Genomic DNA, 25,983 nt, shown 5'->3' on the forward strand with positions numbered 1-25,983 from the left:
GACAGCGTTGACTGTCCGTTGGAGACAGGATGTATTAAAAGAACACACACGCGCTCGTCCACCACACTCCCACACACACACACACACACACACACACACACACACACACACACACACACACACACACACACACACACACACACACACACACACACACACACACACACACACACAATAAGAGAGAGGCAAAAAGCTGGCTCTTATCAGAGCCCCTGCGGCTCCTGTCACCACAGCAGAGGCCTCTCTACACCAGGCAGAAAGGGATTTCTCCTGGGAACACTTTTTCCATTTCCTGATTCTGAAGAAAACGAAATAAGCCACGTTTGTCCTCATCTGAATACATTTGACCCTTTAAAACGACTGTTCCCCCCCCTTCCTCTCCACAGCCGTGTTCTAAAGTAGAACACATCCACAGAATTCAAATGATCCTGGTGGTGGCTGGAGAGAGAGAGAGAGAGAGAGAGAGAAAGAGAGCGAGGCTGATGCCTGGCAGGGACAGATAGTGACTGTGGTGACTACAGGGTAACGAGGATGATGCTGAGGAGCTTGAGCTTCAATTACTCCGTAACAGAGGAGAACTGTGGCAGTCAGAGCCCCCCTATTTACTCATTCACTCCTCTGTTATTTTAATACACAATTAATCAATGACAGAAAGGTACAGCGTGGCGCTCAGCTCTGTTCATCACCACTGTAACATGATCCGGGATGAATGAATAAAATCACTAAGGGAATTACAGGCTACGACGTGTTGCTGAAACAAAAGGAATTGCCACGGCGGCAGGGGTAATTTGAATTGACGGCACTGAGTAATGACTCAATTTACAGAAGCGACTAAACAAAACAACAAACGGTATTCTAAATCATCACACTTTTTCTGGATTTACAGTGGCAAGTTTACTGTTCCTGGGAAATATGGCTGCTCAGAAGGATCTGGAGACTACTATCTGTGAATATGTTGAGACCACTGGCAAAGGTCCAACTTTGCAGCATACAGACCAGTCAGAGCCACATGGTTTTGGACCAAGTTACATTAAAATGCAGTCTGTTTAAGATAAGAGACTCCGATACAATATGATGAGAGGCTAATAATATTTAGAATAATTCAAGAATATGAACTAAAGAATTACACTTTTTATACTATTATTTTACTTTTATACTACCGGTGAAGACAGTGAAGTACATTGTTTATGTCTTGTAAACACAATGCTTCTGTGAGAAACAATTTGAGAAAATACTGTATAAACCCTAATGGAAACGCACACAGCCATAGCAGCTCCACTTAACTGTAATCTAAAGCCATAACAGTTCAATTTAGATTTCGCACATCATTTAGTCATTTATAATTAATGTGCAGCTAATTAGTCCCCTCTCACAGTTATTAACTAGATGTTTAATTCTAATTAAATAGAAATGTACACTTAAAGAAAGTCTAATATTTGATCCTCATTGAAACCACATTGATGAAAGATACATGAAAAAGATCTGCGTTGCAGGAAGAAAGGAATGTCTTGGTAGAGAAAGGTAAACACTAAGATGGAGTCTTACCTTGTCTTCCTGGTCGCTCTCACTGTCACACTGTAAGAGAACACAGAAACATGGTTAGAATAACTAGGCATATACCCTGTAATTTGCCCTCCTATTCATTTGCTTTAATTTAAATGTGAGTGTACAGAATCTAATTTACCTCGTCACACGACACATTTTATCAGGTCTTTAATGGAGAACTGAGTACAGATGAGCATTTCCATCATATTAAAATCCAATTTTATTGGTTGTGTACATACATTTACAGATGCTAACGCAGGTGCAGTGAAATGCTTGTGCTTCTAGCTCCAACAGTGCAGTAATACCTAGTAACACAACAAAATAAACACAAATCCCCAAAATACAAACATTTAAATTAAGAAATATCAGAATGAACCATGTCAGAGTCTGGAATATAAATATATACAGTGCCTTCAAAAAGTATCCATACACCTTGACTTTTTCTACATTTTATTGTGTTACAGCCTGAATTCCAAATGGAATACAACATATATATTCACAGATCTATACACATTACCCCTTTAAAGACAAAGTGAAAACAAGTTTTTAGACATTTTTGGTAATTTATTGAAAACGAAATACAGAAATATCTAATTTCCGCAAGTATTCCCATCACTGAGTCAATACTTTATAGAAGCACCTTTGGCAGCCATTACAGCTGTCTTTTTTGGGGATGTTTAAGAGCTTTGCGCACCTGGATTGTGCAATATTTTCCCATTATTCTTTTTACAATTCTTCAAGATCTTGATTGTTGATCAGTACTAGACAGTCATTTTCAAGTCTTGCCATAGATTTCCAAGTCAATTCAGTAAAAACTGTAACTAGGCCACTCAGGAACATTCAATGTCGTCTTGGTAAGCAACTCCAGTGTAGATGTATTTATTGTTATTTTGTTTAAGCTTTATTTAACTAGGCAAGTCAGATAAGAACAAATTCTTATTTACAATGATGACCTAGGAACAGTGGGTTAACTGCCTTGTTCAGGGGCAGAACGACAGATTTTTACCTTGTCGGCTCGGGGACTCAATCTAGCGACCTTTCGGTTACTGGCCCAATGCTCTAACCACTAGGCTACCTACCGCCACAGATTTGGCCTTGTGTTTTAGGTTATTGTCCTTCTGAAAGGTGAATTCGTCCTGCTGAAAGGTGAAAGCAGACTGAACCAGGTTGTAGGATTTTACCTATGCTTATAGCTGTATTCCTTTTCTCCCTAGTCCTTGCAGATGACAAGTATATCCATAACATGATGCAGCCACCACCATGCTTGAAAATATGAAGAGTGGTACTCAGTGATGTGTTGTGTTGGATATGCCCCAAGCATATTTGTATTCAGGACAAAAAAGAGAATTTCTTTTGCAGTATTACTTTAGTGCCTTGTTGCAAACAGGATGCATGTTTTGGAATACTGTGTTTGAAATTCACGATTGAGGGACCTTACAGATAATTGTATGTGTGGGGTGCAGAGATGGAGTAGTCAATGCCTCTTCTTGGGTATGATGCTACAAGCTTGGCACACCTGTATTTGGGGAGTTTCTCTCATTCTTCTCTGCAGATCCTCTCAAGCTCTGTCAGGTTGGATGGGGACAGTGTCACCAGAAAATCACCACCACACCATCAAACCTCCTACTCCATGCTTCACGGTGGGAACCACATATGCAGAGATCATCCGTTCATCTACTCTGCATCTCACAAAAACAAGGCAGTTGGATCTAAAAACTTCAAATTTGGACTTATCAGACCAAAGGACAGATTTCCACCGCTCTAATGTCCATTGCTCATGTTTCTTGGCCCAAGAAAGTATCTTCTACTTATTGGTGTCCTTTAGTAGTGGTTTCTTTGCAGCAATTCGACCATGAAGGCCTGATTCACACAGTCTCCTCTGAACAGTTGCTATTGAGATGTGTCTGTTACTTCAAGCAACAATCAACTCTAAGAAGCATTTATTTGGGCTGCAATTTCTGAGGCTGGTAACTCTGATAAACGTATCCTCTGCAGCAGAGGTATTTCTGGATCTTCCTTTCCTGTGGTGGTGGTCCTCATGAGAGACAGTTTCATCATAGCGCTTGATTGTTTTTGCGACTGCATTTGAAGAAGCTTTCAAAGTTCTTGACATTTTCCAGATTGACTGACCTTCATGTCTTAAAGCAATGGTAGCCTGTCGTTTCTCTTTGCTTATTTGAGCTGTTATTGCCAAAATATGGATTTGGTCTTTTACCAAATAGGGCTATTTTCTGTATACCACCCTTACCTTGTCACAACACAAACGCAATATGAATGAAAGAAATTCCACAAATTAACTTTTAACAAGGCACACCTGTTAATTGAAATGTATTCCAGGTGACTACATCATGAAGCTGGTTGAGAGAATGGCAAGAATGTGCAAAGCTGTCATCAAGGTAAAGGGTGGCTACTTTGAATTTTGATTGGTTTAAAACCTTTTTTGATTACTACACGATTCAATATGTTGTAACAGTTTTCTTCCGTCGAAGGAGAGGACCAAAATGCAGCGTAGTTATAATAAAAGACGATAACGTAAACACTACACAAAAACAAAATAACAAACGTGGCAAAACCCGAAACAGTCCTATCTGGCGCAGATAACACAAAGACAGGAAACAACCACCCACAAACCCCAACACAAAACAAGCTACTTAAATATGGTTCCCAATCAGAGACAATGACTAACACCTGCCTCTGATTGACAACCATATCAGGCCATACATAGAAACGGACAAACTAAACACACAGCATAGAATGCTCACGTCCTGACCAACACTAAAACAAGGAAAACACAAAATAACTATTGTCAGAACGTGACATATGTGTTATTTCATAGTGTTGATGTCTTCACTATTATTCAACAATGTAGAAAATAGTAAAAATAAAGAAAAACCCTTGAATGAGTAAGGGTGTCCAAACTTTTGACTGGTACTGTATATATATAAATATATATCATGGTGTATAGACAGTATGGGCAGTATATGAATAGAAAAGGTGTGTACAGCAGTATTATAAGATGAGCCACCACTAGAATACAGTATATACATATGAAGTGGGTAAGACAGTATGTGAACATTATTAAAGTGACCAGTGTTCAATGACTATGTACACAGGGCAGCAGTCTCTAAGGTACAGGGTAGAGTACTGGGTGGTAGCTAGCTAGTAACAGTGACTAAGGTTCAGGGCAGGGTACTGGGCAGAGGCCGGCTAGTGGTGACTATTTAAAAGACTTATGGCCTAGAGATAGGAGCTGTTTCTCAGTCTATCAGTCCCAGCTGATAGATGGATGGTAGCGGGTTGTACAGGCTGTGGTTCGGGTGGCTGAGGTCCTTGATGTTCTTCTTGGCCTGTGTGTAGGGAAGGCAGTGTGTAGGAGGGGGATAAGCATGCACCCCTGTGGGGCCCCTATGTTGTGGGTCAGCGTGGTGGAGGTGTTGTTGTCTACCTTCAACACCTGGGGCCGGCCCATCAGGAAGTCCAGGAACCAGTTGCACATGGCGGGGTTCAGACCCAAGGCCCCGAGCTTAGTGATGAGCTTGGGTGGCTCTATGGTGTTGAAGGCTGAGCTATAGTCAATGAACAGCATTCTTACATAGGTATTCCTCTTGTCCAGGTGGAATATGGCAGTGTGCATTGCGATGGCAATAGCGTCATCCATGGATCTGTTGGGCCAATGTCATTAGACCACTCCATTATACTATTTAGACATGGACATGAATATGAAACAAACAGTCCATAAAATATCTCACGCAAGCACCTGGTTGGTCTGATTAACATTCAAAACTAAAAATTCGAATTTGTTCATATAAATGATTTTAGGTGCAGGATGGAAAGATGGAGAGAACAGAGAAACAGGAAGGGTGTCTTTTGGAGAAAAAAAGTTGGATTTCAGTTTTTCTTCCCCAATTTCAATTTCAAGGTTCACTTAATTCTTTATCAACTAATTAGCGGGATGCTGGGTGGCCGGCGGCCCTCGAAGTTGTGCATATGGCCGAGGAGCGGGGAGGCACTGGAGTCGGAAATGAAGAAGGCACTGGGTGTGTGGAGCGGGGGTGGGGGGGCTAGTGTTGATTAAAACACAGAGGGTTTACCCTTGTGCCAGCCCAGTGTTGGGTGATTGACTGACAGCGCATGGGAGCCAGGCCACGGTGACTTCCCTAAGCCTGGTGCTCTCTATTTTTTCCTTTCTGCAGAGCCGGGGCCCTGCTCCCTGCAGAGCTCAAAGGTAAAAGGCAGGCTGGGCCTCTGGCTCTGTATTCCCCTGGCTGACTGGACCAGTGAAGAGGGAGAGGGGCCTGTGCTGGGCAGCGTGCTCAGCAGGAGCACACCATCCAATTTACCGGCCTGTCCCACACGGCCCCAGGGGCCAGCCCCCGGCAAACTGCCATGATGGTCAGCACCTCATAAATTATGCAGAGGCAATAAACACACTGAGAAAACACTCTCCTCTAACACTCTCCCTCCCACCCTCTTTCCCCCTCTTTATCTACCTCCATCACTCCTTTCTTTCCCCCTGTGTTAATTCATTCACAGTGCACAGAGTCAAGTCAACAGCCAAATATAGACTACATAGCCTGTCAGCTGGAAACATAAACAAGTTAATGTACATCATTACCTACAACAATGCATGTTCTACAAATGATGCATGCTAACTGTAACTATCTATTAGGGCTGGGAATTGCCAGGGACCCCATGATACTATCACGATAGTATACTATCACGATACTTGTATTGATGTACATGTATTGCGATTCGCTACTGCAATTTTATTGTGATTTGATGTTCCAAACATATTGCTCACTATATGTCTGCTGCAGAGAGACAAGAAGGAGCCATAATAGAAACGAGTTTTGATAAGTCATGGAAATAAAAGTGCTTAAAAAATGTTGGCTCAATATTTAAAAGAAAATGGAACTGAGTTTTTGCGCAGGTACTTCCGACTAACGCTAGCCATTACTTGGAGTCAACGTATCAATAAAATGTTGTCCAAAATGATATTGTGATATGTAACTGTATTGACTTTTCCCCCCATCACTAATAAAGGGGCCTGTATTACTGTCTGAACTACTTCCATGTGTTTAAGCCTTCAGAATGTGACAAGAGTAATGTTACCCAAGGCGCATTAGTCCCTGCAGTCTCTGTGCAGGGACCATTCAAATAATGGGGAGATACATTTTTTCCACTGTTGTTGTGATCCATAAAAAACACCCTCAGCCTTTTTTTCTTTCTTTCTTTTCTTCCCCCCTTCCATCCCTTTTTCCCTGCTTGCCTGTGCAGCCAACTGCTCTGATTGTCGAGATGGAAGAGGACTGGAATGATTTGCCCTTGCTTATGAAGCAAATGGAACATGCTAATAGAAGTCATCGTATTACCCGATGCAAAAGTGCCATAGCTCATTACTTTAAGATAAAAGGATATCATTGTAGACGGCGAGCAGAATTGACTTTCTAGCGGTACGACTTGATGATGATTTAATCAACTGCTCTCTTTCGCTTCTCATCCCCGTGCCTGTCGCTTCTGCAGGTGCCACTACACGAGACACTCACACAGCTAGTGGGGGAAGAGAAAATACAAATCAATTGCTGTCATTACTTTTTTCCCCCGAGGATAGAGGAATGCAAATTTCTCTGCACTACAAAGGGAGTGGGAGAAGAAAAAAATGAGAAAACTCAATAAAATGGAAATACCTTTATAATGAGCAAAGCAAGAAAGCCAGAGATCAAGACTGACAGGCAAGGGCAGGCAATTTGTTCGTCCTTTAAGCACAAGACGCCACGCTCCCTCACACTCACTGCACTACACAGGGAAAAGCAACCAAAAATAATAACGCTAAAAAGATACAAACACTTCTAACATAAAAGTCGGTTGTCGTCAGTCACTGATTAGTGATCATGGTGCGTTAAAATGCAGTTACGCAGTGTGGCTCGGAGAGAGGAACACCATCATTGGCAAATCTACTGTGTTCTTTTCCATTTACTGAGTCCCATGTTGAAAAACAGAGGCACTGCAGGGAGCCTAGGCTAGATAATATCACTGTGAGCCAAAGATTATGTGGATGACATATCTCAACTACAGTACCATTATGGTTGCACATTTGGAGTTTGGATGGATTTGATAAGGTTTTAAATCAGAGTGCTCATGGAAATGAATAGATATAGTATGCTACTGTAAATAGGAGAACAAACTGCAAAAACTATTTTGAAAAGGAAACTAGAAAAACTAGGACATCAATATGTAAAACACACAGACATGTAAAAAATATGTACCTACAGTACAACAATGGGGCCATTTAGAACCCAGAGCTTAGCTCTCAGACAGGCTGAGGCAGCTTGAGGAAGTCTGCGTAATTTAATGCAGTCATGTACAATAAGGAAACCATTACTCCTCTGAGGAAGACGGGGGGAGAAGGAGGGCAGCAGCCATAGAAAGCGATACTCTAGCCAGGCCCAGTGGTATTTACACAGCCCCAACATTATACTGTACAACGCAGACCCCAGACCTCAGTGTTTAGGTTAAGTAACAGAGGAATGTCAAACATTACCCTCAGCACTAAGAACTGTTGATGTTGGCCTGTATCCGGAGCACTTCTGATTGCCCCGACCGCCCCGCCACGACCCCCACCCTCTACCCCTCCTTTTGGCTGAGTGCACTTACAAATTTCTCTATAATGTGTCCAAGCATCAAGGCTTTTGTTTATATCAGACTCAGAGTAGGATAAAACTATTCTGTGTCCGTAAGCCTCTCCAGACTCCAGCTGAGATAATATTAACCCAATAGACAGAGGAGACAGGGAACAGACAGGGAACATGAGGAGAGATGTCCTCAATGGTAAATGATTCAGCTACCTCCGTCCTGCTATCCTCTCATAAGCAACAGCAGGGTCTTTCTGTGTCTGGCTCTGCCAAACTCCCCAACATAAACAACTATTGTCATAAGGAGTCTTGCCCACCACATCAAACAGAGATGCGTGAGAGAGATGCACGCCATGTTCTGTACTGTAGCTACTTAGAAACATAACATTTAGGCATATAATCTGGAATCATGGAATATGTGGTTCCAAATACACTACATTTCTCAAATGTATACAGATTCTGTGTCAATCAAAGAAATATAAACAACCATTCAGAGAGACATGTCACAATAGTCAGACCAAATATTCACTCAAATGTCAACTTCTTCAATATGGCTGGATGGATGCATCATTGTGCCATGCCATCCCCATGTCTGGTACTATCACGAGGTGCTGCTGGTCACTGTCCATGACCCTAGAATTAATGACAGTACCATTGATATCTGTTTCCTTTAAGGGTCTAGTGGAGCTGAGGACTGGGGATAGTTATCTGCCTGGGACACATTTCCTGCAGGATCACTGAAGGGGTTAAAGCTGAGGGACTCTCTGGTTAAATAAAGGATAAATAGAAACTGTCTGCCCGTCGACCCGCCTGTCTGTCTGTCTGCCCACCTGCCTGCCTGTCTGCCAGCTTGGAAGCTAGTGGGATAGCAGCATGAATAATGGCAGCTATTGCCAGGGTCAGCTCAGACGGTGCCAATTTGATATGCCGCCGTCAAGGGCTCCTCTTCTTTTTTTCTCCCTCCCAGAGTAAAGCTGCACGTCCTGATGGTTTTCTGATGCAAACAGTCGCATGGCAAAATGTTTTTTTCCTCTCCCGCTGCCTGCTCTTCCATCTGCTGCTGGGGCCCGGGCGCCGCCAACCACCTGCCTGTCACAGTGTGCATGGAAATTAGCTGGGGAGGAGGCGCTCGCTGGTGCTAATTACATTTTAATCATTAGAAATGTGTTGGCAAATCAAGGCTTGATTGCCATCTTGGAGCCTCGCGCTCCTCCCTGCAGAGCAGAGCGGAAGGGAGGCCTGCCTGCCATGGAGGTGGCTGAGCCCGGGCCTGCCGAGCCTGTGCCTCTCCTCCGAGCTCCTCCCTCCCTCCTCAAACTCCCTCCCACAATATGGTGATGTGCTGGGCCTGGACTCTGGCGTGTTATTCACAGGTAACATAGGGGCCGTGATGGTGATGAGGCAGGCAGGGACCTGTGCCATGCTCATTCTCACATCCCCATGCAAGGCCTGCCAGCCAGTCCCTGTCCTAGTACCACCACTGTGAGCTGAGGAAATAGCAGTAAATAACAGTAAATAGCAAATCCACCCTGGTAGTAAGGGGAGACTGATGAGCTCAGGGTTTACAACACATGGAGCACCGGTAGGACTGAGGACCGGAGCAGACTGGGCCAACAGGACAGACTTACAAATGAGTTTGAGAGAGTGGATTGCTAAATGGAATGTCTGATTATTATGATAATACTTTCACCTCCGACAGAGAGAAAGCGAGAGAAAATAAGAGAGAGTGAAAAGAATGAAGAGAGATTTTCTCATTGTTGGCAAAAGGACACTGGGCCATCCATCTTGGAGACAGAAAGCAGAGATACTGTCCAGTCAGACAGGCTGCTCCAGACAGACACACCAAAGGCCTGTTGAAATCAAACATCCACTTCCTCCATGTACCCTGGCCATTAGGCTACCATAGATCTCAATGACAAAGCCCAACTGTAACTCCAACCTGTAACTATATATTAGGGGTGAACTGAACGGTACGATCTACCGGTATACATTCTTTAGGTTAAAACCTCTTAATCTAAATCAGGTTCATTGGTTTAAAATTGATACATTAACGGCAAAATGATGACCAGCCACACTAGCGAATCACGCAAACATGTTCAATGGATCATGGTGGAATGCCGTTTAAATAAATCCAGACCTCAGATAATTTTACCTCTGTTCCTAACCCAGAAAAAACTTGGAAAAACATTGCATTTTTTCCTGCCAAATATTCTTAAAAAGACTGTTTTACAAAAACACTGGGTTCCCAAATAGAAGGAAATTCAACATGACATGTCTGACTAGGGTGAGTCATTAAAATAAAACCAAGGTCTGTAGCGATGACATCTAACATCTCATTTCCCTAGCATCTGCTTGATGTCTAGCTGTCATATAAAGTATGGAGAAGGAAGAGGAAAAAGGACAAACCATCCTACTAGCTGGAGGGCTTCAGTTCAGACAGTCTGTAGCACAGCCATAGTGACATGAGGCTAACGTCTCCTAGTCTGACGACTCACACTATTCTTCCACTGCTCTGTTGTTCACTACATACTTTAGTCTGAGACTGCCATCATTGAAGTAGTTTGTGGTGACGCGAGGCGTACAGTAGTACAAAACAAAGTCATTAGCGATTGGATCGTCTAACCAACCAAAACCAATGACGGTCTACCCACGTGTGTTCTGGCTCTGGCCCAACCCATCGGTTTCTGGACCAATCAGATGGCCCTGAATGTGTTCGGCTTCGGTGAAGGGTCAGGTAGGTACTCAGATCCAGACTCATTGTGGAGAAGAAATTACAGTCCGTGGGCATGGCATAGAATTTGGCTGAAGCAAGGAGTCTAGGTAGCTAGGCAAAACGTCTCCTCTGCTGGCCAAGTGTGTCCCTCCCTTCAGATCAGAGAGAGAGAAAGGAGAGGGAGGAGCGGTCTGCTGTCTGGCCCAACATTACCACGCATGATCCGCTCACCCGTCCACCCCTATCCAATTGCAGCAGGCCAACATCTGAAGGCATTTCTTTTCAAATGTAAAACTTTATCCAGACGACATTCATTGAGACCGCAAACTAAACGCAGGATTCCAGTCATTGGAATAGAGGAGGAGAGATGGAGGGAAAATAATAATAGCTTTATAGTTTATGACCTCTGTTTTCAATATCCGAGAGTGCAACATTAGACCCGTTCTTTTAAAGTTTCATTCCTCTGGAATCTGCCCAGACTTATTGAAAAAAGATTTGAGAGAGAGAGAGAGAACTTTCTTGGAAGAGGTTATTTTTTATGATTATTTCCATATTGTTAAATCTCTTATGGTTTACAATAGAACAACACCAATAATGGAAAATTAGAGAGCGGGCTCTGTGCATGTGTAAAGGGATTCCATTTGAAGGTGTTAGCTCACAAGTGGAAAAGAGGAACGCTTGAAAGGCACACAACCTCTTCACAAGTGGGAAAATCACACACACCATACACAGACAGATACACTTACATATTTTGCCTGTGGTAAAAAGATGGGCTGAGGGGGTAGGGAATGTGTAGATGTGTGTGTGAGTGTCTTTGTGTCTGTGGTGTCTGTGCCTGCATGTGTGTGTGTGTCTGTGTGTGCATGTGTGTTGGTATCTGTGTGCGTGTCGGGAGTTGGGAGGAGGGGGTGTCTACCTTTAAAATAACTTGTCAGTTAAGCTGCTCTCCTCAACAGATGTGCCAACAGTGCCCTGGAGTGGTGCTTGGCACAGACAGATGGTGCCGCAGGGCACAGCACTCAGCTGATCTACAGGGGTGGCATCGCGCCCGCCCGCCCTGCCAGGGCTTCTCTATAAGAAGGTAACAAATCCATGGGTAGAATGGTGAGATGAGGAGGGGGCGCCTCAAGGAGGGAAGCATTTACTGAAGGTTAGCGGATGGAGACACACTCAGACACACTCAGACACACACACACACACACACACACACACACCACCACCCTTGAACCTCGTTTTCCTGTGAAGTCAACCGTAACATAGTCGGGGGGTTGGGGTGCCAAGCAGATGCTGGCTTAATCAAGGATTAATGGAAGGATTTTGAGACAATTACATACATCAGATGCATTGTTTGCACCATTATGGCACGTCCCCTGAGACAGGTCCACTTAGTGTGCATTTTAATTAATGCACACGGCATACAATAGCATTGATGTCAGTTGGTGTCTTTATTGCAGTGATCTATTCCAACACACACAGAGAGGTCACTGTCAATGTCAGCCTCATTTGCTGTATGTGTTCAGGGTAATGTATAAAGTTTTCAATGTATAGAATAGAAAACATCTGGATACATCAGACTACAAGGGGAACTTGAAGGACATGCAAATGAAAAAGGGACATATTAGTCAAAAAATATATGTACAATTCAGTTAACATAACTGAAGTCGGTAAAATTATTTGTATCCCATGAATAGTTTAAAAAAAAAATTGTGAGCTCAATGCGCACCTTACACAGTTTCTCTAGCGATGAATCAGATCAAGCCCAAACGGTGCAATGTAGTAGGGAGTTGTAGTTTCCAACAGGGAAGTATTTAACTACTATGACCATAATCCATCGTGCGCCTACTTGTCCGGTCCATGTGTTTCTTTTACGCCTGCTACATTAGGTTAGTGTGGGGCTGACACGGTGAGAAAAGACAGAAGAATGCACAAATCTGAGGGATAGAGAGCAGTTGCTTTGCAAGGTACCTCTACCTGAAAATACATGATCTAAGTGATTGACAGTTGGTATTCAGCAATCATAAAAGTACGTCTTATTTACTTTGAAGAACTAGTAAAATAGTGATTTTGTCAGACAGCATAGGCAGCAGGTTCGTATAGATGAAGACTTGGAATTAAATAATAAAGTCATCAAATAAAACAAATGTAATATACACAACAACTGAAATATTTGATTAAAGTAATGTGAATAAGTGATGAGCAGTAATGGACAGTCACTACCATCATGGGACTTTTATTAGGCCTAATAGTTTATTTGTTTTATAGTGCATTCAACCCACAAAATGCATAGTGCATTTAATGTTTAATGAAATCGAAAACCGTGATTATTTTTAAGAATAATAATAATAATCATCTAAACCCGAACCGACCTCAAAAAGCACTAATCCCTCAGCACTAGCAAATCCATTTTATCCTGTGTCATTGCAGGCAAACTGAATCATATAAAATTGTGTCAAAATTGATAGTATACATAAATAATGGTGGTAATTTGCCAATCTATTGATGTAAAAATAGTCTGCATTACAATGAACTTCGAAAGGAGGTGAGTAAATGTGACACTCTCCCTCCTCATCCTGATCCCTAATAACCTCTCACACACCAAACCAGACCAGACACTTTACTGCATTAGACATCTCTAAGGGCCTATGTGGATGACATGCCTGACAAACTTGACAAGCATCTCCTTCTCCGTCTAGGTGTACACTATATACACCGTATACTCCCAGCCCTCCCCTCCCCATCCATGGCTAAGGTATACTCCCACCCTGCCCCATCCATAGCTGAGGTATACTCCCAGCCCTCCCCTCTCCCATCCATAGCCGAGGTATACTCCCACCCTGCCTCATCCATAGCTGAGGTATACTCCCAGCCCTCCCCTCCCCCATCCATAGCCGAGGTATACTCCCACCCTGCCCCATCCATAGCTGAGGTATACTCCAACCCTGCCCCATCCATAGCTGAGGTATACTCCCACCCTGCCCCATCCATAGCTGAGGTATACTCCCAGCCCCCTCCCCCATCCATAGCTGAGGTATACTCCCAGCCCTCCCCTCCCCATCCATAGCCGAGGTATACTCCCACCCTGCCCCATCCATAGCTGGGGTATACTCCCACCCTGCCCCATCCATAGCTGAGGTATACTCCCACCCTGCCCCATCCATAGCTGAGGTATACTCCCACCCTCCCATCCATAGCTGAGGTATACTCCCACCCTCCCCATCCATAGCAGAGGTATACTCCCACCCTGCCCCATCCATACCTGAGGTATACTCCCACCGCCAATCCATAGCTGAGGTATACTCCCAGCTCCCCCAACCCCCATCCATAGCTGAGGTATACTCCCAGCTCCCCCAACACCCAATCCATAGCTGAGGTGTACTCCCAGCTCCCCCAGCTGAGGTGTACTCCCAGCTCCCCATCCATACCCCCATCCATGGCTGAGGTATACTCCCAGCCCCCCAACCCCCATCCATAGCTGAGGTATACTCCCACCCCCATCCATAGCTCAGGTATACTTCCACCACCCATCCATAGCTGAGGTATACTCCCAGCCCTCCCCTCCCCCATCCATAGCCGAGGTATACTCCCACCCTGCCCCTCCATAGCTGGGGTATACTCCCACCCTGCCCCATCCATAGCTGAGTTATACTCCCACCCTCCCCCATCCATAGCTGAGGTATACTCCCACCCTGCCCCATCCATAGCTGAGGTTTACTCCCACCCTGCCCCATCCATAGCTGAGGTATACTCCCACCCTCCCATCCATAGCTGAGGTATACTCCCACCCTCCCCATCCATAGCAGAGGTATACTCCCACCCTGCCCCATCCATACCTGAGGTATACTCCCCACCGCCAATCCATAGCTGAGGTATACTCCCACCCCCCCCATCCATAGCTGAGGTATATACTCCCAGCTCCCCCAACCCCAATCCATAGCTGAGGTGTACTCCCCAGCTCCCCCCCAAGCCGAGGTATACTCCCACCCCCATCCATAGCTGAAGTATACTCCCCCCCCCCATCCATAGCTCAGGTATACTCCCAGCCCTCCCTCCCCATCCACCACCCATCCATAGCTGAGGTATACTTCCATCCCCCCCATCCATGGCTGAGGTATACTCCCACCCTGCCCCATCCCCCCCCCATCCATAGATGAGGTATACTCCCAGATCCCCCCCATCCATAGCTGAGGTATACTCCCACCCTCCATCCATAGCTGAGGTATACTCCCAGCCCTCCCCTCCCCCATCCATAGCCGAGGTACACTCCCACCCTGCCCCATCCATAGCTGAGGTATACTCCCACCCTGCCCCATCCATAGCTGAGGTATACTCCCAGCCCTCCCCTCCCCCATCCATAGCCGAGGTATACTCCCACCCTGTCCCATCCATAGCTGAGGTATACTCCCACCCTGCCCCATCCATAGCTGAGGTATACTCCCAGCCCTCACCCTGCCCCATCCCCTCCCCCATCCATAGCTGAGGTATACTCCCACCCTGCCTCATCCATAGCTGAGGTATACCCCACCCCCCCCATCCATAGATGAGGTATACTCCCAGCACTCCCACCCCCCCCATCCATAGCTGAGGTATAGCTCCCCCTGCCCCCCACCCTCCCCCCCATCCATAGCTGAGGTATACTCCCACCCCCATCCATAGCTGAGGTATACTCCCAGCCCTCCCCTCCCCCCATCCATAGCCAAGGTATACTCCCACCCTGTCCCATCCATAGCTGAGGTATACTCCCTCCCCCATCCCTGCCCCATCCATAGCTGAGGTATACTCCCAGCCCTCCCACCCCCATCCATAGCTGAGGTAAACTCCCAGCCCTGCCCCCCTCCCCATCCATAGCCGAGGTATACTCCCACCCTGCCCCATCCATAGCTGAGGTATACTCCAATCCTGCCCCATCCATAGCTGAGGTATACTCCCACCCTGCCCCATCCATAGCTGAGGTATACTCCCAGCCATAGATGAGGTATATGAGACCCCCCTACTCCCACCCCCATCCATAGCTGAGGTATACTCCCAGCCCTCCCTCCCCCATCCATAGCCGAGGTATACTCCCACCCTGCCCCATCCATAGCTGGGGTATACTCAAACCCTGCCCCATCCATAGCTGAGGTATACTCCCACCCACCCTCCCCCACCCATAGCAGAGGTATACTCCCACCCTGCCCCATCCATAGCTAAGGTATACTCCCACCGCCAATCCATAATAGCTGAGGTATACTCCCAGCTCCCCCAACCCCCATCCATAGCTGAGGTATACTCCCAGCTCCCCAACCCCCAATCCATAGCTGAGGTATACTCCCAGCTCCCCCAAGCTCCCCCCCCATCCATAGCTGAGGTATCCTCCCACCCCCATCCATAGCTCAGGTATACTTCCACCACCCATCCATAGCTGAGGTATACTCCACCCCCATCCATAGCTGAGGTATACTTCCATCCCCCATCCATGGCTGAGGTATACTCCCCCCCCATCCATAGATGAGGTATACTCCCAGCTCTCCCACCCCCATCCATAGCTGAGGTATATTCCCACCCTCCCCATCCATAGCTGAGGTATACTCCCAGCCCCCCCCCATCCATAGCTGAGGTATACTCCCATCTCCCCTTCCGTGGCTGTGGTATACTCCCAGCTCCCCCACCCCCCCCATCCATAGCTGAGGTATACTCCCACCCCCCCATCCATATTTGAGGTGTACTCCCACCCTGCCCCCCCATACTCCCACCCCCCCATTCATAGCTGAGGTATACTCCCACCCCCCCATCCATAGCTGAGGTATACTCCCATCCACCCATCCATAGCTGAGGTATACCAGCTCCCCACCCCCTATCCATAGCTGAGGTATACTCCCACTCCCTATCCATAGCTGAGGTATACTCCCAGCTCCCCCCCCATCCATAGCTGAGGTAGCTCATACTCCCACCCCCATCCATAGCTGAGGTATACTTCCATCCCCCATCCATAGCTGAGGTATATTCCCAGCCCCCCCACCCCCATCCATAGCTGAGGTATACTCCCCCATCCATGGCTGAGGTATACCTCCACCCTCACCCATCTATTGCTAAGGTATACTCCCAGCCCCCACCCCCGCATCCATAGCTGAGGTATACTCCCAGCTCCCCCACCCCCCCCACCCCCATCCATTGCTGAGGTATACTCCCAGCTCCTCCACCCCCCATCCATTGCTGAGGTATACTCCCAGCTCCCCATCCCCCATCCATAGCTGAGGTATACTCCCAGCCCCCCACCCCGCATCCATAGCTGAGGTATACTCCCAGCTCCACCCCCCCCACCCCCATCCATTGCTGAGGTATACTCCCAGCCCCAGCTCCCCCCCCCCCATCCATTGCTGAGGTATACTCCCAGCTCCATTGCCCCCCCCCCCATCCATAGCTGAGGTATAAAAAAGGTAAAAAGGCAGGATTGTGGCAGGCCTTTAATCACTTAGCTCCTCACACCTGATGGCACACTATTCACTTTCACTGTCTCCCCTGACCCTGCGGGTCATTGCTCATCACATAAAGTTTTTACTAGGGAATTTTCCTCATCATTAGACATGGCCTGGAATATGAACCATTAATATTCATAGTGCCAACTCAAAATGAGGTCTGTGGATTTCCATCATGATTGCAGCCGCAGAGCCGCTATCTCATGCAGCTGCCACGGTTAACAATCAGGAGTCCGGTGTGTGTGTGTATGTGTGTGTGTGTGTGTGTGTTTGTGTGTGCGCGTGTGTGTGTTTGTGTGTTTGTGTACAGTTTCCAGGTATCATTATGGGCTCCATAAAGCTCCTCTCTCGATCTGGCTCAGCTCTGTTAAAAAGAAGGAAGGAGGGAGGAGAAGGAGAAGGAGGAGGCTCAGAAACTGAGAGGAGCGCCAGCCAGATGACACCAGTCTGAGATGCTCTCCTCTTCTGCCAACAATCTGCCTCCAGTCCCATCCATAAAGAGGAGAGGAGCAGAGGAGCACTAGCTAGCTGTCAATGCTAACAGCCCCATAGACAGTCTCTGCCAAGGACACAGCTGAGACACACAATAGGCTAGCACAACCCCCTCACTGCAATTCACATTAGAACAAATACAGCTGATGCTTTTTTTCGCTGGGAAACTGCAGGTAGCAGAGCTCCTTTGGGGAGGTTTGAAGGGTTTTTGAAATAACTGGGATATTGGAACATTTTGAAGAATCGGAGCACAGATGAGCCAATGTGCATGCAGAGTGTTGGCTACTTCTAATATTACAAACTAAATGCTTCCTCAATTGTACTTTGGATTCATAGCCTACAGCATATAAATTATTCAGCATTGCCAACAGCATTAGATCTACCACATTGTCACGTTCTGACCTTTATTTCCTTTGTTTTGTCTTTATTTAGTATGGTCAGGGCGTGAGTTGGGGTGGGCAGTCGACGTGTGTTGTTCTATGTTGGGGTTTTGAGTTCAACCTAGTATGGTTCTCAATCAGAGGCAGGTGTCGTTAGTTGTCTCTGATTGAGAATCATACTTAGGTAGCCTGGGTTTCACTTTTGAGTTGTGGGTGTTTGTTTTCCGTGTGTGTGTTTGTTGCCACACGGTACTGTTTCGGTTTCGTTGATGTTCACGTTTATTATTTTATATTTTCATAGTGTTCAGTTTATATCTTAAAATAAACGTTATGGACACTTACCACGCTGCATATTGGTCCGATCCTTCTCGCTTGATTGCCGTTACAGAAACACCCACCACCAAGACAGGACCAAACAGCGTGGTAACAGGCAGCAGCAGCAGCAGCGGCAAAGTACACAGGACTCCTGGACATGGGAGGAGATTCTGGACGGCAAAGGACCCTGGACTCAGCCAGGGGAATATCGCCGTCCCAAAGCAGAGCTGGAGGCAGCGAAAGCAGAGAGGCGCCGGTGTGAGGAGGCAGCACGCCAGCGCGGCTGGAAGCCCGAGAGGCAGCCCCAAAAATGTATTGGGGGAGGGGCACACGGGAAGTGTGGCAGAGTCAGGAGTAAGACATGAGCCAACTCCCCCTGCTTACCGTAATGAGCCAAGGATGGAACCAGAGCCGGTCAGGGCAGTATTGGAGGTGAGCGAAGCGGAGTCGGTGAAGGAGTTAATGGGGAGATTGGAGGAGAGAGTTATGAGGGAGGTGCTGTGTTGGTGCATGAGGCACGACATCCGCCCGACGGAGCGTGTCGGCGATTTGATATCACCTGGGTCAGCTCTCCATACTCGTCCTGAGGTGCGTGCTAGCCGTCTTGTGAAGACTGTGCCAGCCCCACGCAACAGGCCTCCTGTGCGTCTCCCTAGCCCTGCACGTCCTGTGCCAGCTCGGTGCACAGCTCTTCAAGCCGTGCTTACCGTGGTGGGCGCTGTACTGATCAGGCACCGTGTTATGCAGTGGAGCGCACAGTGTCCCCAGTACGCGTGCTTAGCCCGATGCGCTACATCCCAGCTCCCCGCACCTGCCGGGCTAGGGTGAGGAGCCAGCCAGGGCGGATGGTGCCAGCCCTGCTCTCCAGACCTCCAGTGCGCCTTCACGGTCCGGTCTATCCGGTGCCACCTCCATGCACCAGCCCTCCGGTGGCAGCCCCCTGCTCCAGGCTGTCTCTCTGTCTTCTGCCTACAGGTGTTCCCGCCTGTCCAGCGCGGTTAGAGCCTTCCTCCTCTCCAGCACTGCCAGACTCTCCCGTCTGTCCTGAGCCGTCAGAGTCTTCCGTCTGTCCTGAGCCGCCAGAGTCTCTCATCTGTCCTGAGCCGCCAGAGCCGCCAGTCTGTCCTGAGCCGCCAGAGCCGCCAGTCTGTCCTGAGCCGCCAGAGCTGCCAGTCTGTCAGGAGCCGCCAGAGCCGCCAGCCAGCCAGGAGCCACCAGAGCCACCAGCCAGGAGCCGCCAGTACCGCCAGCCCGCCAGGAGCCTCCAGAGCCGCCAGCCAGCCAGGAGCCGCCAGCCAGCCAAGAGCCGCCAGAGCCGTCAGCCAGCCAGGAGCCGCCAGAGCCGTCAGCCAGCCAGGAGCCCCCAGAGCCGTCAGCCAGCCAGGAGCCGCCAGAGCCGTCAGCCAGCCAGGAGCCGCCAGAGCCATCAGCCAGCCAGGAGCCGCCAGAGCCGCCAGTCAGCCAGGAGCCGCCAGAGCCGCCAGTCAGCCAGGAGCCGCCGCCAGTCAGCCAGGAGCCGCCAGAGCCGTCAGCCAGCCAGGAGCCGCCAGAGCCGTCAGCCAGCCAGGAGCCGCCAGAGCCATCAGCCAGCCAGGAGCCGCCAGAGCAGTCAGTCAGCCAGGAGCTGCCAGAGCCGTCAATCAGCCAGGAGCTGCCAGAGCTGTCAGAGTTTGGAGTGTGACTGTTTGAGGTTGTGGACAGGTGTCTTTTATACTGATAACAAGTTCAAACAGGTGTCATTAATACGGATAACTTGTGGAGGACAGAGGAGCCTCTTAAAGAAGAAGCTTGTTTGTAGGTGACCAAATACTTATTTTCCAACATAATTTGCAAATAAATTCATAAAAAATCCTACAATGTGATTTTCTGGATTTCTTTTCTCATTTTGTCTGTCATAGTTGAAGTGTACCTATGACGAAAATTACAGGCTTCTCTCATCTTTTTAAGTGGGAGAACTTGCACAATTGGTGGCTGACTAAATACTTTTTTACCCCACTCTAAGTATATGAACATTCTACATTCCTCAGTAATACTAGAAAGCCGAATGACTGTGAGCTCCTTCTGTGTAGGCTTATCCAAGATGGTCACTCTTCTGCACATGCTCAGACGAGGAGCCTCATCCAACAATCAATCCCAATATTCCCATCTTTCTCATCTTCTACGGCTCTGGCCAATGAGAGTGGGAGTTCAGCCTCCATGCAGTTTGTTGCAACCACACATGATAAGACAGCTCAGAGCAGCAAAAATGGTGCTAGGTGCTAGGCTAGCACAGGCCTCTGCTTCTGATAAGACTCCCATTATGGCTCTCTCCTCCGCACACAGCAGCCCAGTTGCCTGGTTGGCTCCATGGCTCCATGCAGGGGGAAGGCTTTCCTATGCCATGGGCGGCAGTGCAGCAGCAATTAGCAGACATCTCCCTGACAGGCCAAGATACACTTTCGTGGGAAGCACCAAGGGGAACAGAGCAGCCTTCATCCTACTGTGATGACTTGAAACACGCCATTTAGAGTGCCAATATCAAAGGGAGAGTAAGTTTAGGAGAAATCGTGTGAAGAAAAGAAGATCCCTCAAGTAAATAAATAAAGAGGGGATAAATAATGAATCATAATTCCATTGTTTATACTGTTATACTACAACAAAGAGGTATAGTATAAACTGTAGTACTTTGGTAGTGTGTATTTTGCTGGTTGGTGCAGATGTAGACAATCACATACAGTAGACTCCAGCAGAGTAGAGGTAAAAATACAGGACATTTTCAATAGAACTTTCTGTTTTCAAAACAACCTATTTTGAAGGATCCTGCACTGTAAACACACCAAATCAGATGCAGCCATGTAAACTGGCCTTTACAACAATCAGTCTTTCAGTGACAATCATGCCAATTTGTTATTCTCATATTGTGATTAGGTAGCTGTCATGCTGCACATCTGAGTAGCCTTATTATGCAGGATCTAGTCAAATAAAAGCCACAGCCCAGTTCCTCTGTCAGGATTGTGTCTACGCCACATGCAAACAAGCAAAGATGAATAAACATTAGTTGTTGTCGAGCTGCCGCTGCTGCGCTAGACTTCAAGCCGGCAGGCTTTTCTTTGTACAATAAAAATATTTAATTTGAAAGACTGATGCAAGGCAAAATGAAATTAAAAGGAACTCACGCTAACTGTTAAAACAAATTACTTGCAGCATGCTAAATTACATTTGCTCTTCCATCAGAGAGATCAAACGCTCCCAACTCCAGCTTTCCTTCCTGTGCTAATTATCTACTGCCTTCACCTCCTCCTCATCCCAGGGGTGCTCATAAACACACTTTTTGTGTCTGCTTGTTTGTTTGTTTGGTTTATTTATACATTCCTCCGTCTCCCCGACCATCTCATGCTCTTCTCTCTGGTGGCAGCCGGGCGAACTGGGTGAATTACAGGGCTCTAATGTAATCCCGGGGCGCCAGGGGTGGCGTGCGCTCCTGAAAAACGTGCTCAATTAAAGCGGGATGAGCCCAGTGGGATCGTCCCTGGCAGAGGGAGGGATGGAAGGAGGTAGCATAGCACTGGGCTGGTCGGGGTGAGTAACACAGCCCTCAGGATGGGATTAATTAGCATGCTAAGTGGAAGAGCATGGGAGCAGGCGGCTGGAGGGCGGAGAGCGACGGGCCGAGTCCCAACCATCTGACATCCCAACTCCCACATCAACTGCCCCTTCATAGACCAGCAGCCAAGCCAGTCTCTCTGTCCATCAGACATCTCTACCTCTCCCTGGCCTGGACACACTTGTGGAGGGTTGAGGAGAGAGAGAGAGAGAGGGGAGTTTGTTTGCTTGACATTAAGATTCAAAAAGATGAGAGAGCATGCTACCTTTTATTAGGTAATGGCGGAAAAACAACTTCCTCAACAACACAGGTCCCACTGCAAAGAGAAATACAATACCAACAGCCTTGTAGAAAAAGCCAGAGGTTCAGAGAAAAACAAGAAACGAGAAGAGGAAAAATAGTATGGGTAGTTGGAGAGGACATCCCTAATATAATTTCCATAGTGGGCTGACAGGGCTGGCTTTGGCCGATGGCAGTGAATGGCGTGCTAAGAGGCTGAAGCCCTACCATGCTACGCCAAACCCATGTCATCAAGCTGATACTGGACAACAGCTGGAAGCTTTGGTCAATTAGACTTCAAATAGAGGAGAACCCCTGAGGGGATCACAGAGTTGGCCCTAGATAAGACCAATTAGGAGAAGTGGAGTTCATGCTCATAAAGGGTCAGGATTATAATACTCTTAACTATGTTTCTGTTCTTTTCTTCAACTCCCAAACCACATTAATTAACAGTACAGTACCATTAGATCATCATGGCAGAATCTTGGGGTTGTGGAACATTTTACGAAATCAACTTCTCTTCCTTCATCTTACAGACGGGTTGGTTGTTTATAGGGCTGACCCTGAGTCTTCTGTTCTTTCAACCAATTGATTGGTCAAAATGTTAAAACGTGTATTTTTCCATAAAAAGACACATCCTATGTGTGTTAATCAAATTAACTATATGCACTGAGCTTGTCTGATGCTTTAAGCACACTGTTTGATTACATTATTAAGACGAACAATTGATTTAATTATGCCGGGCCGGGCTCAGACTTGCTCCACTATGTCTAAAAAAGATGACAGCGAGTGACTGTGACTAGCACCCGTTGTCTCACACTCCTCCCTGCTGCAGCGACCACCACATAACATCAACAGTGTTTATCGCGGTGTCCATGTTGCTGAAGCTGCAACATAATTACAGCCATTTCTGACTGAAAAATTCTGTTACCGTTATCCCTAATTTCTTTAGGAAAAACATTCCTTCAACCCTTGCTCTCTTTAAGTGACAAATAGGGCCTGACCTATAGCATATCATAATGACAGCAATAAATTGGTTATAACAAACTCGGAATACCATAACACATGTGACAGCTAAATGGATGCAGAGGACGTGACACATAAACTAGAAAAGGGGGAATGTTTACTGGTTGCTCAGGGGAAGTCTGGAGATCAAGAAAAAGAAGGTAAGGAGCAACCTCTGCGTGCGTATTATGTTTGCCAAACAGATGCTGTTAGATTACAATATAATTTTTCAGACCGTTTGGAATATGTATTCTAAACAACCCTAAATAAATTGTAAGTGTACCAGAGTCTGTTGTAATGTAATACATTTTTTATAAATGTATAGCCTTTATTACAGAAAAGACTAAAAACAGTCGCATTTATTCGAGAATGCAATTTTCGAAATGGAATGTTATATTTAGGGGCGGCAGGTAGCCGAGTGGTTAGAACGTTGGCCCAGTAACCGAAAGTTTGCTAGATCAAATCCCAGAGCTGACAAGGTAAAAATCTGTCGTTCTGCCCCTGAACAAGGCAGTTAACACACTGTTCCCCAGTAGGCCGTCATTGTAAATAAGAATTTGTTCTTAACTGACTTGCCTAGTTAAATAAAGGTTCAATTAAAAAATAAATGTAGCCTATTGTTTGTTTAGGCTAATTATTAAAGGGTCGCTTGGTTATTTTATTTTTCAAATCCATGAATGTATGCTGTGTGATTGTAACGGCTTTCTTCCTGGGAAGGAGAGGCGAACCAAAACGCAGCGTGGTTATAGTTCATGGTAATTTAATAAGGTAACTCAAACATGAACAGGAATACAAAACAATAAACGTGAAAACCGAAACAGCCCTATCTGGTGCAGAAAACACAAAGACAGGAAACAACCACCCACAAAACCCAACACAAAACAGGCTACCTAAATATGGTTCCCAATCAGAGACAATGACTAACACCTGTCTCTGATTGAGAACCATATCAGGCCAAACATAGAAATAGACAAACCAGACACACAGCATAGAATGCCCACCCAGCTCACGTCCTGACCAACACTAAAACAAGGAAAACACAAAAGAACTATGGTCACCCATAGTGTCTCCTGACCCCTCCTGTCTCAGCCTCCAGTATTTATGCTGCAGTAGTTTATGTGTCGGGGGCTGGGGTCAGTTTGTTATATCTGGAGTACTTCTCCTGTCCTATTCGGTGTCCTGTGTGAATCTAAGTGTGCGTTCTCTAATTCTCTCCTTCTCTCTTTCTTTCTCTCTCTCGGAGGACCTGAGCCCTAGGACCTGAGCTCCAGGACTACCTGACATGATGACTCCTTGCTGTCCCCAGTCCACCTGGCCATGCTGCTGTTCCAGTTTCAACTGACCTGAGCCCTAGGACCATGGCCCAGGACTACCTGACATGATGACTCCTTGCTGTCCCCAGTCCACCTGGCCATGCTGCTGCTCCAGTTTCAACTTCCACCTGACTGTGCTGCTGCTCCAGTTCAACTGTTCTGCCTTATTATTATTCGACCATGCTGGTCATTTATGAACATTTGAACATCTTGGCCATGTTCTGTTATAATCTCCACCCGGCACAGCCAGAAGAGGACTGGCCACCCCACATAGCCTGGTTCCTCTCTAGGTTTCTTCCTAGGTTTTGGCCTTTCTAGGGAGTTTTTCCTAGCCACCGTGCTTCTACACCTGCATTGCTTGCTGTTTGGGGTTTTAGGCTGGGTTTCTGTACAGCACTTTGAGATATCAGCTGATGTACGAAGGGCTATATAAATAAATTTGATTTGATTTGATTTGATTTGACCCAGATGGGGGTTATACAAGGCTTCTATACTAAGCCTACTAATGATAATGGCATTAATTATTATTACAATGATGAGCATAATAAAAATAGAAACAATAACAATAAGAAGAAGATCAAGAAAAAGGAGGGTTATTATTATTATAAATATTTTGTTTCTGACAACATGGAACAGTGTAAAAAACACTAAATAAGTAATGCCAAAAGAGGCTGGTCTAACGGAAAAATAAGTATAAATCTGTAATTACATCATAGCAAAGATTAAAAACTGTAGAATTTGTGAAATTGTTTATCCGACATGTTGTGGTTACGTGAGGCTTGGTGCTCACGGAATCAGTAGGCTATTCAACAAACACTTAAACAGGCAACAGAAGCAGGATCTGTCTTATTCTGTAGATACAGTTGAAGTCGGAAGGTTACATACACTTAGGTTGGTGTCATTAAAACTCGTTTTTCAACCACACCACAAATTTATTGTTAACAAACTATTGTTTTGGCAAGTCGGTTAGGACATCTACTTTGTGCATGACAAGTAATTCTTCCAACAATTGTTTACAGACAGATTATTTCACTTATAATTCAATGCATCACAATTCCAGTGGGTCATACACTGAGTTAACTGCGCCTTTAAACAGCTTGGAAAATTCCAGAAAATTATGTCATGGCTTTAGAAGCTTTTGATAAGCTAATTGACATCATTTGAGTCAATCAGAGGTGTACCTGTGGATCTATTTCAAGGCCTACCTTCAAACTCAGTGCCTCTTTGTTTGACATCATGGGAAAATCAAAAGAAATCAGCCAAGACCTCAAAAA

General features: G+C 46.4%; 1 protein-coding gene across 1 annotated transcript in view; it reads right to left on the reverse strand.

Moving 5' to 3' along the window:
* The window catches only part of LOC112233389 (autism susceptibility gene 2 protein), a 461,350-nt gene that overhangs the window by 148,533 nt on the left and 286,834 nt on the right, over positions 1-25,983 (reverse strand). The window contains 1 exon segment of the mRNA XM_042309687.1: positions 1,546-1,575. Coding sequence (XP_042165621.1) covers positions 1,546-1,575 — 30 coding nt within the window.

This window comes from Oncorhynchus tshawytscha, linkage group LG30, assembly GCF_018296145.1.
Source record: "Oncorhynchus tshawytscha isolate Ot180627B linkage group LG30, Otsh_v2.0, whole genome shotgun sequence".
Classification (NCBI taxonomy): domain Eukaryota; kingdom Metazoa; phylum Chordata; class Actinopteri; order Salmoniformes; family Salmonidae; genus Oncorhynchus; species Oncorhynchus tshawytscha.